The sequence below is a fragment of the Pyxicephalus adspersus genome, chromosome 6 (assembly GCF_032062135.1).
Source record: "Pyxicephalus adspersus chromosome 6, UCB_Pads_2.0, whole genome shotgun sequence".
NCBI lineage: Eukaryota > Metazoa > Chordata > Amphibia > Anura > Pyxicephalidae > Pyxicephalus > Pyxicephalus adspersus.
The window spans coordinates 26,935,616-26,955,179 of NC_092863.1; the positions used below are offsets into that span (position 1 = coordinate 26,935,616).

The window sequence follows — 19,564 nt, forward strand, 5'->3', positions numbered from 1 at the left end:
TATAACCACCCCGCCCACACACACATATATATATATATATATATATATATATATAAATGTCATTACTATGGCAAACGCACTGCCCTGTTACACATTACTGCCCACTTTTAACATGAGAACCCTGGTATGGGGAACATTTGTGGATAACACAGGGGAACATCTGTGGATAACTACCTAAAGTTTTATCACAATGGCATTAATACATAAAAAACTCTGCCCATCAAAACGAAATTGGGGTTTAGTTACTGGTAGGGTGGGTAAGTCATGGGGCACAGGGCAGCGTGTTTTGATGGGCAGACTTTATGTAATGATGCCATGGGGATGTACGTTTGGGGGGTATTAGCCACAAGTGTCCCCCACTTGCACCTATGATTCTGTTTATCTGCACCTCTCTGTTCTATAGAAATTGGGGTTTAAAGTAGGGAAGCAGAAAGTTTGATGGGCAGAGGTTTTTATGTTCTAAGGATGCCATGCTTATGAAAGTTTAGGGGTTTATACATCTGTTCCCCACTTGCACCTACATTTTCAGTTTCCTACACCTCCCCATTCCAGATAAATTGGGATTCAAAGAACAGAAGCAGAAAGGACAGCATAGTATTACAAATATATCTTGGTGAAAGGTAGGTAAAATATTTAGGGGCCCCACCCCAATGCTTCCTGCTATGTAAGTCGCCCCAGGGGTCCTTATTCTGCATTTTCAATTTTGGGCTCCCAGGTGCACTTTTCTATAAAACAGCAACCCAAATGTTCAATTTCCACAAGTGTTTAAACTTGTGATCCCCATATTTTGAAATCTTGAAATTACAAAAAGAAATGTTTGTTATTGGTAGCTATGAGAGTCCCGTGTACCCTAAAATATTTAGGTAATTACAACCAACAATTTAGGAGATCTAAAGGATTGAACACAATGAGTTGTTAGGCTGCAGAACATGATAAGCAGACTCTACACACACAGCTATCATACTGCGGGTGGATACATTTCACAGGCAGTTTTTGTTTTTGGCAGGGATGAGGAGGGCACTGGCTGTCCTGTCCCCATCTGCGATCACATGCATGATGCTCTTTCTGTTACCTAGGTATAGCGCTAAGAGGTGATATCTGAAGGTAGGCTGAATTCACATTTGTGGTAAGGTTGCATTTGCTGTGTTTACCCCTCTCTTAACTCTCGCCAGGAACCACTGCTGCTTGAAAAACTGCTAGGCCTGAAAAGCCCAGCACTTACCACCTGTTACCAATCCCAGGTGTCCAGTAGTTATCACCAGTTACCAATCCCAGATGCCCAGCACTTACAGCCTGTTACCAATCCCAGGTGCCCAGCACTTGCCAAGTAGTCACTCAGGAGGGGCATTTTTTTTTACTGCTAATGTGAACTAAGCCTAATTTGTTAAGCCACATTGATCACACACTGAACCACAATGACAATAGCAGGGGTTACTGGATTACTGGATACCTATGGCATAAATACCTAGGAGCTCCAAATTTTTCCAGTGTCTAACCCCGCCCACTTTTTTTTTTTTTTTTACTATCGGGCTACAGTTTTTCCCCCACCCGGCTGAAAAAAATTTCTGGGGAGAACACTGAAGGTTTTGTTTGATGCAGATTCGAAATATGGCGTTGGTTTTGCTAGATTTGCTCTAGTTTTTTAAATATTGAGCTCAATATTAGTCTCAAAGAAAACTAATGAAACATGAAAATTAAGCAAAATTAAACTAGATATGCCTACATATACAAAAACACATTTTTGAAATACCTAATGTCAATATATTTTATATTCAGTATATTTACAGAACTAATCACAAAGGAGTCATTGAAAAGCTCAGTTTGTAGGATTTCCTTTTATGCTGATTATTAGGACAATCATGTTGAAGGCTTCAGCAGTAGTCTGCCATGATGTGTCTATTCCATCTACCCCGATACCTTTCTTCTATCACCTTTATACCTTGATGGAACCTCTCCCCTTGGTCCTCACTGACATCGCCAAGGTTTTCTGGAAATTTTTGCAAATGGCTATGGAGATAGTGTACTTTTATGCTCATAGTAGCACCCAAATTTTTAAAGTTTAGGAAAAGTTTTGTACCAGTTATTCAAACTTTTGTGCTTTATGGTTACACAAAGTTCTTGACAACCATGACATAGCCGTGCCAGGCAGAAGCTTCAGTACCAGTCGTGTAAATAGTGAAATTTTAATCATTTATCAGTTTCTGAATCTGGGGTCCACCAAAGTATCCTGCTTTTAATTTTTCAGTACTCAATCCAGGGAAGAATCTACAAATGTATTTGCAGCAATCACTGTCCTTGTTCAGAGCTCCAACAAATTGCTTCATTAATCACAACTTTATGTGTAGTGGAGGGAGAATGATTTTTTTCTTTGTCAACCATTGGCTCGTTAATGATGCACCTTTTTTCATGTTTTACTTTGGAGGCCATTTCACTTTTTTTCATTGATCCTGCTTTGCTCTACCATCCCACAAGCAGATGAAACATGAGTACTTTGTGTATTTACTTTGCTGTCCAAGTAGGAAGTTCACCCTTTTTAAATCAACACTGACGTTTTGTTGAGTGACCAATTGGAATTGATGCAAAGCAGATTTCAAACTTCAAGTGGAGCTAAAAAAAGCCACCAGTCTTCTGCTCAGTATTTTGGTACTCCTAATGGGCTAGTAGTCCAGGGATAATACAACAGTAGACAAAGTCTCCATCTTCACTGAAATATGGTGGGAGGATCACCTCTCGTCCTATAAACCGTTATTTTAATTTAGGGTTTCAGACAGTTCTTTTCTTTTAGCCTAGATGCTAAAAGTTCAGATGCTTGTTTTGACAGACTTAGATCACGTATTAAACCATTAAATTCTTTATGGAAGAACTGCTGGTTTGATGAAAACACTTCTTTCATATTCACTTCCACTGCTAACTCCTGGATTACACTCCAAACCCTGTATATCTTCCATGTCAGATACAGGAATATCAGAAAGTGTACTGAACACTGGTATGGGAACACCAGCACCATGTGGCACAGGTCCTCTTGCTGATTGCAAATCAGGGTACCCCCACTTGTTTTTCTTGTAACCTTTTACATTCACAGCACAAAAGTAACAATCATTATGATGATTTGTGGGCTCTCGCCATACCAAATTTCAAACTTTTCAGTTTTCCATTTTTGCACTGATGTAGACACTCTACACAAGTTTTGCCTAGCATATAGGGTGCCCAAAACTTATCTTGGTCCCCCAGTTCAATACCAAAATATGCAAGAAATGCTTGTTTCACACATTCTTCTTGAAGAACTCAAATTACTGTAAAAAAGAAAAAGGTAAAAGAAAGTTTCATGAAAATAAAGTTTAATTTATTATATAAAATGCCAAACATTGGTTTAAATAAAGATTGATAATATGCTTATAGTTTGCTTCTTATTTCTAGTGATCATGGCTATACATTTTTTTTTTTTTACAGTGGTCCCTTTGCTGTTTATAGTGAAATTATTTTTTATCTGAATATGAATATATCTTACCATTCCTCCCAATATTGTTGTTGATTTGGGTACTCCCAGACTGTTGTCAGGGCTTGTTCGCCTACTTTCCTGCACTGGTGGCAATCCTTAACTCTTATGCTGAGCCTTGGCCAGGTTTAAGCTGCATCATTATTTACCATTTCTTAGTGGTATGTAGTTTTTGCAATTAATCTTTATTTTATGGTGATATGCATATATTTAAATGGTTGATTATCTGTTTTTGTACTTCTTTGTTGTAGCACATTGTACCTTTTCCCTGATAAAGCAGATACAATCTGCGAAACACATCAGAATATACAAGATTGTTACATGAAAAATTCCAAAGGCGTAGGATATTATTTGTTATACTTTGCATTATATTCTGAATATTCAGCTACAAATTTGTGTGTAACTGCTGGAGCAAAGTGGCTATTTTTTAACTTGTCTTCCTATTTGGAATTTTTAAATTAAGATATGTTAATAGAAGGTTTTTTATATCTATGGTGTTATGTTTACTGCCTCAAAAGTCCCACTAAAAAAAACTTTTTTGCAAGGTGGATTTTCAATTGGGGATGTTGGCAGTAAACTATAACTGGTCAGATTTGACAAATAAAATCTGTCCTTCTGTAAGTAAAATGGTAAACATGTATTTCCATTGTGTATTTAGCCTAGACTTTTGCTTTACAGTGCATTTCCTAAAACAATCGTTTGTGTAACCCTTTTGCCCCCAAGTTCAGTAACTGAAAAGTGCCTATAAAAATAAAATAAAAATACACTTACCTTCAATTCCACAGCGCACTCGATCGGTCCAGAGGTGTCCCGGTATCTGTCTCCGAGATGCCTGCCCGCCATCTGCATCCCCTAGTCTCGTGTCTCCAACGTTCACACAGAGGGATGCAAGGCATCGCCAACGGGACACAGATGACGACCTGGCATCACTGGAGGACACTGCGGGCTCGTGAGGACCAGGTAAGCCCTCTATTCCACTCCGAGTGTGGCTCGGGGTTACTACTTTTTGTGGTAAACAAGGTGAAGAAAACACAAGTTTGGCTAGCTTCCCTGATCTTTGGCCAATAATGACACACTTTCTAGAGTAGACAGAAGATAGATATATGATTCTCTACCAAAGGCCTCCCACAATGCCAGCACTTCTATTACTCTGCTGCAACTAAATACCAAGGCCTTACAGCTTTTAAAAAGGAGAGCTTTACCACCAAAATGGTAAACAGTCAGCAGGGTACAAATATTTGTTCACCTCCCGAGTACTTTGCCAAGGATCACCTAGCAAATTAGTTTTGCAGGAAGATCTATTTTTAATCTACAGATCAGGCTTAAACCCCTTTACCAAAATCCACCCAATTTTTGGACTTTTTTCCTAAAAGCATTTTAAACCTATTCAAAGCATCTTTAAAGCTACTAATAAAGCACATGAATCCAATAGGGTTCACCAACTCCTGCTGCACACATCTTCTGGACTCAAATCCCAGAATGCTTTGGGTTCTTTAGAAGTCAGTTTGCAGCCTTGTAGTCCTGGATAGAAGCATGCTGCTAGGCAGGACAAAAGCAGTGCCTAGAAAAGCACAGTCCCTTATTACAATAATCCACACAAGTTTCAGACTGGAATAAAGGGCTTCACAGAAATATCAATATATATTCTCAATAATAAAAATAATAATATATAAGAAATGCACTACAAACATAAAACCATTGAAAATGTTTAATGCCTGTGTTTACATACATTTGTAAGGTAATATCTTAATACATAGAAGCTTCTCAGCAGCATTTTCTGTAGATTATAAAAATCATGCACCTATTAAGGCCCTTCACATGTGTTTTTTCCATTGATACATATGGTCAAACTTGTTTTAACATGGTCTGATCTTCATGGGTCGTTGGGTGCATGGTATGACACCTAAAAGTTTTACATGCTCCCCATTTTTGGCACAAAAAAGTGATCTCTGAGCCAGAACATAGACCGCTGACTGCATAATCCACTCCCTACTCCTCATCAAGTGACAGGAAAGTGGTTCCCGAGCCAAAACCACTGCTGCATCCACTGCCCACCACTGAAAAAGCAGTGGCCAGGACAGAGACCATTGCCCATTGACTAGGTCATCCATTCCCCATTAGGTGCCCAGCTTGGATAGAGAGTACTGAGTGAAGCATACACTCAACACCAAGTACCAACTGCCCATCAACTGACAACATAATCTCTGGGATAGGATGGAGACCAATGTCTGAAGCAATCACTCCCCACCAAGTGCCAACTCTCTGCTCCTCAACTAGAATTAAGAAAGCGGTCCCTGAGCCAGAACATATACCACTGACTACAGCATCCACTGCCCACCTAGTGCTAACTCCCAATGACAATTAAGAAGTCACTGTGCCAACTGTGTAACATCCAACTGAACAGAGACAGCTTCCTCATTTTTCAAATGGATGACTTTATAATCGGATAACATACAAGACCAGCTTTAGAACCATGGAATAGTAGAACACAATGTTCAATGCAAATGTAAAGTACTTATATTTCTGAAAAAATGGAAACATCCGAGGAAACGTAAAAGTAAGATGCACGATGGATAACACATACAAAGGAGTAAGACTGTAAAAGTGTAGTCAAACCTGCCAAACTATTGTCTTTGATTTATTAATCCAGAAAGACTTGTTTCAGCAGCTCACGTCCTTAAAACCGACATTCTAGCAAACTGGTGCCCATCCTTTTTTCATCTGGAGGCCGCTGTTAACATTGGGACAAAACTCGCGGGCCACAATGCAAACAAACATAAAGATGTATGTGTAAAACTAAAATTTTTCAAATTTAATTTAAATTAATTATTTTTAAATTAAAACTATTCTAGTTAACGTAACATACATGCACAAAATAAACAGATGACAAATTAAGAACATCTGCAATGGATAACTTCCAGAGAAATGCAATTCATGCGTCAGAAAGCCAAAGGGGACATGTTTTTACTAATAAATGTTCAGGTCCCTATCTCCTTGTTCCTGAGAAATTGGGGTTCACAAAAAGTAAATGACCAGCTATGTGTGACAGGTATAGTGTCAGACATGTAAAATGTTGGGGGAAGTTAGCCACAAGACTCCCCCACTTATTCTACATTTTTTTATACCTACAGCTTCCCTTTCAGGAGAAATTAGGATTCAAAGAACATAAGCGGACATTTATAGGTGACAGGGCACCATGGTATGGTAGGAGTGATAACATTTTAATAGGGGGGGGGGGGGGGCACAAACGTCCCCCACTTATCCTACATTTATCTTTCTCTACTGTTAAAAAGAAATTGGGGTTCACAGAAGGTAAGTAGCCAGCTATGTGTGACAGGGTACCACGGTATGTTTTGTATCTTGTGACGGCACCGTGGTGATGAAATGTTAAGGGAAGATAGCCATCAAGAGTCCTGCACCTGCATTCACTTTCCCCTTTTCTTACAGAGATTTTTGGGATTCATAGAGAGTAAGGCGTTACCTATGTGTGACAGGGTAGCGTGATATGATGGGTATAACATTTTATTAGGTAAGAGGGGACAAAAGGCATTTCCTACTGGCTCCCACATTTTCAGATGCCAACATCCCTCTGCTCCAAACACATTGAGGGCCACAGAAGGTAAATGTCTAGCTATGTATATCAGGTACCACATTGGCCTCTCAGTCCCTTGCACTGCAGGGGGCCGTGAGCGGTACCGAATGTCTCCCCCTAGACAGGGTTCCATGCCCTGAGGAAGGGGTAACCGCACTGAAACCTCACTGCAAACCTGAATGCAGCCTTGAAGTTTTGTGAACTTTAAGGGGCACCACAGTGTACAGACAATTGGCAGTACACTAATGTTTATTGCCATGAGAGTGGCTCCAAGGAGGTCCCCAATATAATAAAACCTCATTTGGGGACCCTGGTCTTGAAATAGCCCCCCTTAATGTGAAAACATCTGATCTGATCCACTTGTTATGTTTACGTTCAAATTTGCTTTAGTAGCAGCTCCTAGGGTCCCCTGTGTACCCTGAAAATTTCTATGATAATCAGTAGAGATATGAGGATTTATAAATGGGGATAGTGACAAAAGCATGAAAACAGACAGCTCTCATGCTGCTGCTGGGACTATCTCACAGTACAAGGTAGGCAGGGAGCAGCTCCCTCTCCTGGCAGCATGATCTCATTGAGAAACACAGGGGATGAGCGCGCCCCATCCCCTGCAACGGAAGAGAGGGAATGAGGAGAGGGCCGGATCAGACAGCTCTGTGAGCCGCAAGTGGCCTGCAGGCCGTAGGTTGGGCACCACTGTTCTAGCACAATGTTTCTCAAACAGGGTTCATCCAAAGTTTGCTAAGAGTTCCTTGAACATTGAGAAATTTGTGACTCTGGGGTCAGTTTATCTGACACCAATGATCTCTTTGACTATCTGTAAGGGTGACATTCCTTCTACAATGTAAGAGGCATTCTTCCCACTAACCACCACACTATTGTACTGTGAACTGTGGATATAATAATTATAGCAGGAGTTCCCCTAGAACCTCTAAATTATTTCAAGGGTTTCCTCGTATTGAAAAGGTTGGTCTAGTATTAGGAAAACAATTAGAAAGTTACCAAAATTTTATTTTTTATATATGAAACCCCCATTCACTACATTATGGCAGCAAACATTCTCCAGACTGATTGCTTAATAGAAATAATTTCATATTTTAAATTTACACAAATCACTGAAGAAAAAAAAACATTTTACAATCGGGAAAGGACTGACTGAGCCTTTAAATAGCAAAGAAATGGGTGCATCACGCCCATTGTAGTATTAGAAGAGAGTTCCTAGATCCCGGCTGTATTTTTAGCATGTCCTGCCTTCTATGGATGAGTAAAGGTTTGTAAACTCACACTCAAGAGTGAAAACAATCAGGAATGGATACAGATGACAAGACCAGCTACAATGTCCAAGAAATACATTACAGAGAGCCAAGGACATGTTTGAATTACTCTACAGGACTGGGCTGGTGTAGGTGACCTTTGTGACACAGGACACGCAGGCGTGTAGGTGTGCAATGTTGGGAAAAGTTAACAGATTCCAAAATACCTCAACTAAAACAAGACTCAGGACAAGCAGTTGGGGGTTGTAACAACTGACAGGTCGGGGTAATGCTGGGTGTACACTACACCATTTTCTCTTAATCTTCACGAAACAACTGTGGATTCCATAAATATGCTGGGTAACCAATAGAGAGGAACACACACAACTCAGAAATGTTGCTTTAGGGCTGTGCACTATAGTACTGGCTATGTTGGGGGAGGGGTTTTAGTTTTCCCCCACTTGGACCAAACTTTGTTCATGGCTGGTCTTACCCTTCATTATGGTCATCGCATCGTAGGGTAGGTCAATCTCCTCGGTCATGACGGAGAATTGCTGGTGGTGTGTTTGCAGATTCTTCCGAAGGTGAGAAGTTTGGAAGAGGGCTACGTATGACAAGCTGGCATGCACATTGATCACACAGCCCTCGCACCATCTAACCTTCTACTGCGGATCCAAGCAATCTCGGTTCCGCCCAATAGTTCCTCGTGCTATAAAAAAAATTGAGACTATCAGGAAACAAAACTTCTTCCATACGACTCCCGAATCGGCTGTCGATCACGTTTGATCCTTTGTGTATTCACCAAACCAGCAAGTCCACCGTCCTTACACAGCACGGACCACGTTATCTGACGCCTTAGAATCACAAGTCTGGTCTGTTATGGAACCAAATCGTGCAAACAAGGACTGAGGTGGGCGTGACCCAAAATCGAGCCCAACCCTTGATCCAATTCAAGTTCCCTATTGGCCACTGCCCCAGCCGTTGTAAAAAGGGATGCGAATAGCCGCCAATAGATTGCGCAGTTAAAGTTTAAATGCCCATGGCGGAGGCGGGGTCTGACTCCGCCAAGGTACGCTGGCGCTTTGCTTAGGGCTTCCTCGCACGTATTTTAGGAGGAAATCAATGACAAGAAGTTTGCTGTGCTGCATCTGTAAACAAATCTGAGATGAAAAGTGGGAGAATGCTGGACAAAGGTAGAAAACATTAAAAAAAAAGTCAGGCAGCATGGTTCCCAACGAGTCACTCATTTAAAGGAACTGTCTTTCTTTAGGAAACAAATCCCTCTGTCCTAGTTTTATTAATTTGATATGACTATAGTATTACCAAATGGTATACCACACTAAACATTTATCATACTTCCTATTTACAGCATTTGTTGTTTTGAGGGGCGTAATGAATAGAGGCAATTGTAGGTTCAACCAGTCATTTTTGGAGGCATTCTTAAGGTTGATGTGAGGGGGGGGGGATGGCCAGGTGCATCCCTGGCAATTAAATTTTCGGTACAGGATGTCCTGAATTCTCATAGTAAAATGTTGGGAGGTATATTTATATTTTTTTTACAATAATATTGGCAGATAGGTGAGAATGTTCAAGGATCCTGAAAGCCCTCTTTGAATAAATACCAAAATCCTTCCAGGTTTTATTATTTTAAAAAGACAGGATAAAGAGGGGTGTAAGGATTAGCCAACATCATAGTATCCTATAAGGGGAGGAATAAAGGGAGTAGAGATAATAAGCAATGCAAAGAGGGATTTGGATAAACCAATACCAGAGAATAGGAAAGGGAGAGATGCGAAGGGAGATGGGGATTAGCCAACACCAGAGGGCAAGATAGGGAAAGGTATAAAGAGAGAAATGATTATTTCAATGCCAGAGGGTAGGATAGGAAGGGATGTGAACACTAAGCCAATACCAGAGGAAATGAAAGGGATAGATGTAAAGTGGGAAGGAAATTAGCTAACACCAGAGGGTAAAATAGGAATAATTCAATGCCAGAGGATAGGATAGAGAGGGATGTGAAAATGGATAGGGGTGAGCCAGGTAGAATAGGAAAGGATGTGAAGAGGAACAGGAATAAACCAACATCATAGGGTAGGATAGCGAAATATGTGAAAAGGGATAGGGGTAAGTCAATGCCAGAGTATAAAATAGTCTTTAGCCATGCAGAATGTCCCAACCACCATGCTAGTGCACAAATTTCAACTTTCACAACAAATTTCCTTAATTTCAGCAACCACACCTACATTCTATCATTATAACTGTTCAGTTGGCTATGCATGGGTAGCTGTTAGTCTGCAATTCACAAAAACAGCTGGCAGGTATTAGGAAAGATTAATAGAAGAGGACACCCAAAGGTTCGCTTCAACCATAAATATCTCTGTGCTTTTTTTTTTTAATCATTTAATTCCAATACATTTTTAAAGGGGCTTCTAAAGGTTTTGACTTTGCCCTCCCTATTTCTTTTACACTACGTTTTTAGAATAAAATGTAAATTCAATAAGAAAGGTGATTGTACCTACATCTGAAAGTTATGTGAGACTGCAAATGTGTATTTGTGGTCTGAGTTGTTCCCCAGGTACACAATTGCATTTTCACACAGCTATGTAGAATGTTCATTTCCTCTTTTTTGTTGTGCATATTGGTTACATTGTATGCCCTCCTTGCTGTGCTGGAGCCAAGATTAGTGTTAGGAAGGGAGAAGGGTAACTGGTTTGGCTAGATTAACCTCCTAAGTGGTAACCCCGAGTGTGACTCGGGGCAGAAAAAAGATGCTGAAAGTGGTAACCCCGAGTCACACTTGGGGTAGCTAAAACAGTGAAATACAATAGTATATAGAGCCTTACCTGATCCGCCGCCATCCTCTTCATGACAACCGTCCTCTCGCTTCCTCCGGCCAGCGTCCCGGTGACCTCGGTACGTGCGGCCGTTGCGTTGGGGACGCGGCTGGAGTTTCAAATCTATTTGTATTGCATTCAATATAAAATAACTGAACTTGAATGCAATACAGTGGATTTATATGTGTAACAGCTGTACAATGTCTTTCATGAAAAATTACTTTACAGTTTAATATAATTGTATAAGTATAATATTTATTAAAAATGTTTTTTTTTTAAATTAAAAAAAATATATACCGTATTTTTCGGACCATAAGACGCACTTTTTTTCCTCCTAAAGTGGGGGGGAAATCAGGGTGCGTCTTATGGTCCGAATGCAGAGGTACAGGGGCATATTTTTTTACTTACCTGTGTCCCCGCCGGTCCCCGGCTGCGCCGATCTCTGCCTGTTCTGTGATCCAGCGTGCGGCACTTGTGCCCGCCCACGAAGGCGGCGCCGATTGATTTGATGAATGCCGATCGGCGCCGCCTTCATGGGCGGGCACAAGTGCCGCACGCTGGATCTCAGGGGAACACAGGAGGAAAACAGACAGAGGCTGACAGCAGCCAGTGTCTGTGTTCCTCCTCTGTGTTCCCCTGTGTACCAGCGTGCGGCACTTGTGCCCGCCCACGAAGGCGGCGCCGATTGATTTGATGAATGCCGATCGGCGCCGCCTTCATGGGCGGGCACAAGTGCCGCACGCTGGATCTCAGGGGAACACAGGAGGAAAACAGACAGAGGCTGACAGCAGCCAGTGTCTGTGTTCCTCCTCTGTGTTCCCCTGTGTGCCAGCGTGCGGCACTTGTGCCCGCCCACGAAGGCGGCGCCGATTGATTTGATGAATGCCGATCGGCGCCGCCTTCTTGGGCGGGCACAAGTGCCGCACGCTGGATCTCAGGGGAAATCAAATCAATTTTTTTTTTTCTTGTTTTCCCTTGTGCGGAAAACCTGGTGCGTCTTATAGTCCGGAGCGTCTTATGGTCCGAAAAATACGGTATACATATTTAATTTATTTAATTTATTATTTTGACATGACTTTGTGTTTCAAACTTTATTATACTCATACTATTATATAATACTGTAAAATAAATTTTCATGAAAAACAATGTACCACTTTTAGACATATAAATCTGGCCAGAAATGAACCGCCCAGGAGGATAAGCAATACAGAGGAGTAATGGATTGGGGGAGTGTGAAATTACCTAAGACAGAAAGAAAAGAAACCAATTTCTTTGCCCCTGTGGCTATATATTATTATAATTGTGTGTGTTTAAAATGGTTGTGTTTGAAATCATTGATTACATTCTCACAATTTTAGGATTGTACTTTAAATGATAAATCCAACAAGCAACAAACTAAATGTATTTTTTCCTCTATAAATCATATCAAAGTCAATCAAGTAGAGTTAGGATAGACAGATTGTCAAGTCCAAGTGGTGTTTGACCTGGAGAGATTTATGCATGAAAGGCAGCCTAGCCCTCTGGCACCATTTACACCATTTCCCTACTCTAGTGTCACATACATGCTTTTCAGTAAAACAAAGGACAAAGTGCACTAAGTCACAGCTAAAAGAAAGTACACCCATAGGCTAAAATCTCACCTGTGTTACTTTACAATGTGGATATAGTTATTGTTTTCACTGCACTAAATAAATGTGACATATAGGACACATGGGAAAAGGTAAGGAATATTCACTTTGTAGATATTTTCTTTATATTAATGAAACAAATTTTTTGGTATTAGTAGTTTCAGTCACACACATGAAACAAGTATGCAGATAACTGTGAACAGGTGTGTGACAATTACTGAATACCTTAGCTGTAAATTCATTCTGGGTCAGTGATCAAGAGGTATTAAAGGCAGAGGATCAGAACACCAACCATGCAAGCTGTACATTATAGGACCATATCAGAAATGGCAGTGTACATAATCTTTTTAGAATAGGTCCAATATAAGGGTAAGATCATACCTTGGAGGTGAAGGGGAGGTTTTTGTTGTATATTCTCTCCTAATTTATTTATATAATATAGTTGGAGCCACCTCTAGTAAGTTATGAATGAAGAGGAAGGAAAAGTTAGAGAAAAGAGGTTTGCGGCTCACAGAGATGCTTAATGAACTTGTTTGTAAATGTGTAGCTTTACTCGTTCATACACAATATAAGTACAAATTCAATGTTTTTGCTAAAACACCTGTTACAATACTCACAGGGTTTAGGTGTTCATTAAATATACATACGTTAAACAAATAGTCATAAAAGACAAAGTGAGGGTAACCGCGCTTTGCCGTACAGGATCTGACACGTTTCACCACAAAGGGCTTCCTCAGGGATGGATTATTGTACGGGTGTAGCGGTCTAAATACATATATTCAAAGAATAAATATACATTAAGAGAACAATCAAAATCACATTTGCAATATATATGTGCAATGAATGCATGACATATCCAAATATCAAAAATACTCTTTCTGAATTAATTCTTACCTATAATTTCAATATTGAGATGGGACTAGTACCATACTTTTCAATATGACATCCGGAAAGAAAATAGATCTACATTATGTAAAAAGATATTTACTTACATTTGAGTGTTGAATAACTCAAGTGAATAAACAAGCAGTTAAAGTTTGAAGGTTCAAATTACTGATGTATCTGTATGAAAATAAATTATATATGAAGATTAGTGTGTGTTCAAGGTTGGATGAATCCATAAAAAAATTTAGAAGGTGTTTGCTGGAAGATGGTACATACCTTCATAGTATTATCATGAGATATAATTACTAGGGCCAAACATGGTAAACAGGTGTTAAGGTGCGTACACACTTCCAATTTTTATCGTTCAAAACGAACGACGAACGATCGATTGGGCAAAAATCGTTTGTAAAAAAATTAACCAACGACGCCGACGAACGAGGAAAGTCGTTGGAAACGAACGACCGGACCGGCGGATCGGATTGGACGACGATCGTTGAACATCGTTCGTGTGTACGATCGTTCGTTGATCGTCCATGGTCTGAGCATGCGTAATGAACGAATGTTCGTTCACTTTCCTGTCGTGCACATAGTTCCTCTATCGCTCAAATGATCGTATCTATTGTGTGTACAATATCTACGAACGATCGTGTCGTTATCTCTATGTGCAGGATCGGTGCTATACGATCGTTCGTAGATATCGTGCAGGATCATTCGTCGTTCGTTTTCCAACGATAATAATTGGAAGTGTGTACGTAGCTTTAAGTATTAGGAAAATCGTGTCCTTACGAGTAAGTGTAAGGGAACAGTATATCCATTCATGTTCCTATTTTAGTCATCAGGCAGGAAAATATTCCTGCAACTCTGAAAGATGAAAATAAAAGGTCCCTTGTAACCTAATACGGTATTGTGGTATATATATAGAGAAAATATGTATAAAAAGAAGTTACCTGATGAGCAGTGTCAGTAGACCAGGTTGATGATGGGAATAGAATAGTCCTGTGTCCATGAAGTGTTGTGTGCTTTCACTTTAAGAATAAACTACCTGTTTTGGGAAATAAAACGCCATATAGAGCTAAGGAACTTGAGATAAAGGTCTAAACAATAAGAGAATATGAAGTCTATGGAGGAATGATGTCAACGTGAGCTGATAACTTACTGCGGTTCCAAGAGTAGTACAGCTGTCTCCTAGGTAAGATGACTCCAGCCGGATGGGCTTTGTATGCTGGAAGCGTGTCTATTTATGGCACGCTTCCAGTGTTTACTTCTGGGCTCGTGGCTGTGGAGTGCGGGCGCGCGCCTATGTCCACTCTGATGCAGATTCCCTGGGCATGAGCTTGTGATCCGCCCAAAAGAGACGGTTCATACGGGGGAAAGGAGGTGGCCCGGGCATGGGAATGCCTGTGAGCCATCGATTTGCTAAATAGCGGCCTCCCCTCCCCCGCTAGTCCCATTGAGAAAAAAGGGGGAATCTAAAAGAAAAATGAATGGATGATACATATTGTATTGTAGTAAAACATGGAGAGAGCATTTGTGTATGTGATGTTGGGTAATGAGGTCAACATATACAATATGTAGTAGATATAAACAATGTGTACATAATTAATGTTTACATAGTGTTTCCAAGCATACATAGTGTTTCCAAGGTATTACACATCTAAGTACATGACATAAACACAATATAAAGTACTTCACATCTAAATAGAAGACATATTGGCAGTATATCTAAACCTTTTAATAAATTCACTGGTGTGATGAAAAAAAGTGTGTATGGATACTCAAATTAAATCACATTTTGTTGATGATAGTAGTGGCTAAGTTATCGATGGCTAAGAGGGTGAAATAGGAGAAGGATAGGGGAAAAAAAGATGGAGGGAAGGGGGGGGGGGGGGGGGGGGGGGGGGGGGGGGGGGTTATGTGTGTTTCCTGTGCTTCTATTAATAATTCGCTTTAGCTATTGAGCTTGTATATAGATTTTATTGTTTCCAAAAATGATTTGAAACTCAATGTGTCATTTAAACCGGGTGGTGATTTTGCTGTTAGGTTTACTATCCATTTGGTCTCATTTTGTAGCAGACGTTTGTCAAGATCACCGCCTCTTTGGTTTGGGGATAAGTGTTCTAAGCCATAAAATTGAAGGACCTTGGGGTCATATTTGTGCTTAGTGCCCACATGGTGACATATGGGTGTAATGATTTTACCGACTTCAGTGGAATGTATATGTTCAAAGATCCTTTGTTTGAATTGTCTCTTTGTTTTTCCGATATAGAAGGAGCCACATACACATATGAATATGTATATGACTCCTTCCGTTTTGCAATTGATGTGGGCACTTGGTCTGCGGTTTGTACCATTAGGTAATGTAATCATGAAGGCTTCCTTGACCCACTGACAATGATTGCAACATCCACATTTGAAGGTCCCTTGGACCTTCTCGCTATCTGAGGGTTTCCTATTTTCCTGAAAATGACTTGATACATGGTTGTCTTTTAGTGATTGTGATTTTCTAAAGGTGATTTGCTTTGCTATATGCTTTACGAAGACGTTTTTTGGGGTAACTTCTTTCAAGCAGTCTCTCTTGGAAAAGTTTGGCTTCTTTCTTAAAATATGACTTGTTTGTACAATTTCTTTTAAGTTTGAGATATTGACTGTAAGCTATACTATTGACTAGGGATTTAGGATGGGCGCGGTGAAGGATAGTGTACCCAGCCGTACTTTTCCTGAAAAGTGTGGTTGTAATTGTTAAAATCATAATTATTCCTAATGAAAAGGTCAAGGAAGAGGAGTTGGATTTTACTTTGTTCCATGGTGAAATTCATACTGTTGGATGTATTAGAATAATTTTTTAAGAAGAGATTTTGGGCCTGTCCAAAAAAGGATGATATCATCAATGTATCTTTTCCAGCATATGATGAAGGACTTAAATTGATTAGTGAGGGGGTTTGACAACAGGTCTTCCTCCCACTTCCCTAAATAAAGGTTAGCGTGGGAGGGAGCACACCTTGTTCCTGTTGCGACTCCCTGTTGCTGTAGGTAAGTGTTACCATCAAAGGTGAAGGTATTCTTGGTAAGAATGAAGGATAGTAAAGTTGTGATGAAGTTGTTTTGATCTGTCGCCTGGGGATAGGCGTTTTGTAAAGCTTGAAAGATGGTTTGTACACCTGGTTTGTGTGGTATGCTGTTTAACAGCATTCTACGTCAATTGTGACAATCCAAGTGTTAGGCGGAAGTTTCATTTGGTCTGTGAGCTTAAGGACATCTATCCTGCCTTGTAGATAGGAGGGTAGGTCAGTGACTAGAGGTCGTAGATATGTATCTACGAGGTCACTCACATTAGGTGTAAGTGATCCTAGCCCCGATATAATTGGGCGGCCTGTTGGGCGGAGCAGGTTTTTGTGTATTTTGGGTAGGGCATAAAATGTTGGGAGAATAGGGTGCTTAATAGTGAGAAAATCTTTGGTTTTGGAGTCTATGATGTTTACACTAAATGCTTGCCAAATTAGATCATGGTATTCCTGTTTATGGGAGAGGAGGGCCTTAATAGGAATGGTACTGTACCACTCTTTGTTATTCAAGAAGTCCATACAGATTTGTTTGTAATGATCACTGTTTAATACTACAATGTTTCCTCCCTTATCTGAAGGTATAATGATGATATTTCTCTGTTTTTCAAGAGTATTGAGAGCTTTTTGCTGTGCTGGGGTAAAAGGGGGATCGTTGGTAATCATCATCTTGTGTTTATATGTCTCGTGGGGGAGGGCATATGATGCCGGAGAGTGCCTAAAAATTTTTTTTAAACTTTCGTGATGGCTCCCGCAGAAGTGAATTCTGCACATGTTGCTCCTAATGGTTGGACTGGGGTATCTAATGGTACTTGGTCCTCTGTGGAAATGTTTTTAGGGGAGACTTGGAAGGAGATATGGGATGTTTTCACGATTCCTAATGTTGTTGGGATTGTAGGTAGTATGGGTGAAATGAGAGTGGGCAAAGCACAAGTACCTGTACGTGGAGTGGAGTGATTTAGAATGTTTTCCAAGTTTGGTGGTGTGGAAGAGGAGTAGGCCGTAAGATTGATGGGTGTTGGGCGTTCTTATGGCCTACTCCTCTTCCAAACTTGGAAAACATTCTAAATCACTCCACTCCACGTACAGATACTTGTGCTTTGCCCACTCTCATTTCACCCATACTACCTACAATCCCAACAACATTAGGAATCGTGAAAAGATCCCATATCTCCTTCCAAGTCTCCCCTAAAAACATTTCCTCTTCCACACCACCCAACTTGGAAAACATTCTAAATCACCTCACTCCACGTACAGTTCACTCCAAGTACGTTCTTCAATTACATCCATTGGAATTAATTTAACTTGAAGTTCACCATGGAACAAAGTAAAATCCAACTCTTCTTCCTGGACCTTTTCATTACGATTACTTTTAAATTAACAATTACAACCACGCTTTTCAGGAAAAGTACGACTGGGAACACTATCCTTCACGCCAGAAGCGCCCATCCTAAATCCCTAGTCAATAGTATACCTTACAGTCAATATCTCAGACTTAAAAGAAATTGTACAAACAAGTCAGATTATAGGAAAGACGCCAAACTTCTCAAAGAGAGACTGCTTAAAAGAGGTTACCCCAAAAAACTTCTTCGTAAAGCATATAGCAAAGCAAGTAACAAATGTAGAGAACTTACTTTTAAAACAGCAAAGGACACAACGGATACCACTGCCCCAGTGAGATTAATCACTAGATACAATGACAACCATGACTTCATATACAATATTCTGAGCCATAACTGGCACATCCTAACCTCAGATCCCAAGATCAGTAAGTTCATTGGGAAGAAACCCCAAATCACCTTTAAAAAATCACAATCACTAAAAGACCACCTTGTATCAAGTCATTTCAAGGAAAATAGGAACCCCTCAGATAGCGAGAAGGTCCGAGGGACCTTCAACTGTGGATGCTGCAATAATTGTCAGTGGGTCAAGGAAGCCCTCATGATTACATTACCTAATGGTACAAACCACAGACCAAATGCCCACATCAATTGCAAAACGGAAGGAGTCATATACATGATCATATGTGTATGTGGCTCCTTCTATATCGGAAAAACAAAGAGACAATTCAAACAAAGGGTCTTTGAACATATACATTCCACTGAAGTAGGTAAAATCATTACACCCATATGTCACCATGTGGGCACTAAGCACAAATATGACCCCAAGGTCCTTCAATTTTATGGCTTAGAACACTTATCCCCAAACCAAAGAGGCAGTGATCTTGACAAACGTCTGCTACAAAATGAGACCAAATGGATAGTAAACCTAACAGCAAAATCACCACCTGGTTTAAATGACACATTGAGTTTCAAATCATTTTTGGAAACAATAAAATCTATATACAAGCTCAATAGCTAAAGCGAATTAATAATAGAAGCACAGGAGACACACATAACCCCCCTCTTCCCTCCCCCTTTTTTTCACCCTATCCTTCTCCTATTTCACCCTCTTAGCCATCGATAACACTACTATCATCAACAAAATGTGATTGAATTTGAGTATCCATACACACTTTTTTTCATCACACCAGTGAATTTAATAAAAGGTTTAGATATACTGCCAATCAGTCTTATATTTAGATGTGAAGTACTTTATATTATGTTTATGTCATTTACTTAGATGTGTAATACCTTGGAAACACCATGTATGCATTAATTATGTACACATTGTTTATATCTACTACATATTGTTTATGTTGACCTCATTACCCAACATCACATACACATATGCTCTCTCCATGTTTTCTACAATACAATAAGTATCAGGTGGGAGTGGACATAGGCGCGCGCACAAGAGGACGCGCCCGCACTCCAC

At 40.2% G+C, this 19,564-nt stretch overlaps 1 protein-coding gene across 13 annotated transcripts in view; it reads right to left on the bottom strand.

Annotated features, from left to right (window-relative positions):
- CDC14B (cell division cycle 14B) overlaps nucleotides 1-19,564 on the bottom strand; it is a 93,144-nt gene that overhangs the window by 29,638 nt on the left and 43,942 nt on the right. Inside the window, exon 1 of one of the 13 annotated variants that reach the window (XM_072415000.1) lies at nucleotides 8,835-9,516. The exons of the other annotated variants lie outside the window; for them this stretch is intronic. Coding sequence (XP_072271101.1) covers nucleotides 8,835-8,883 — 49 coding nt within the window. The 5' untranslated portion in view covers nucleotides 8,884-9,516. Of the gene's footprint in view, nucleotides 1-8,834; nucleotides 9,517-19,564 lie in introns of those variants that run through there. 13 annotated transcript variants of the gene reach the window in all.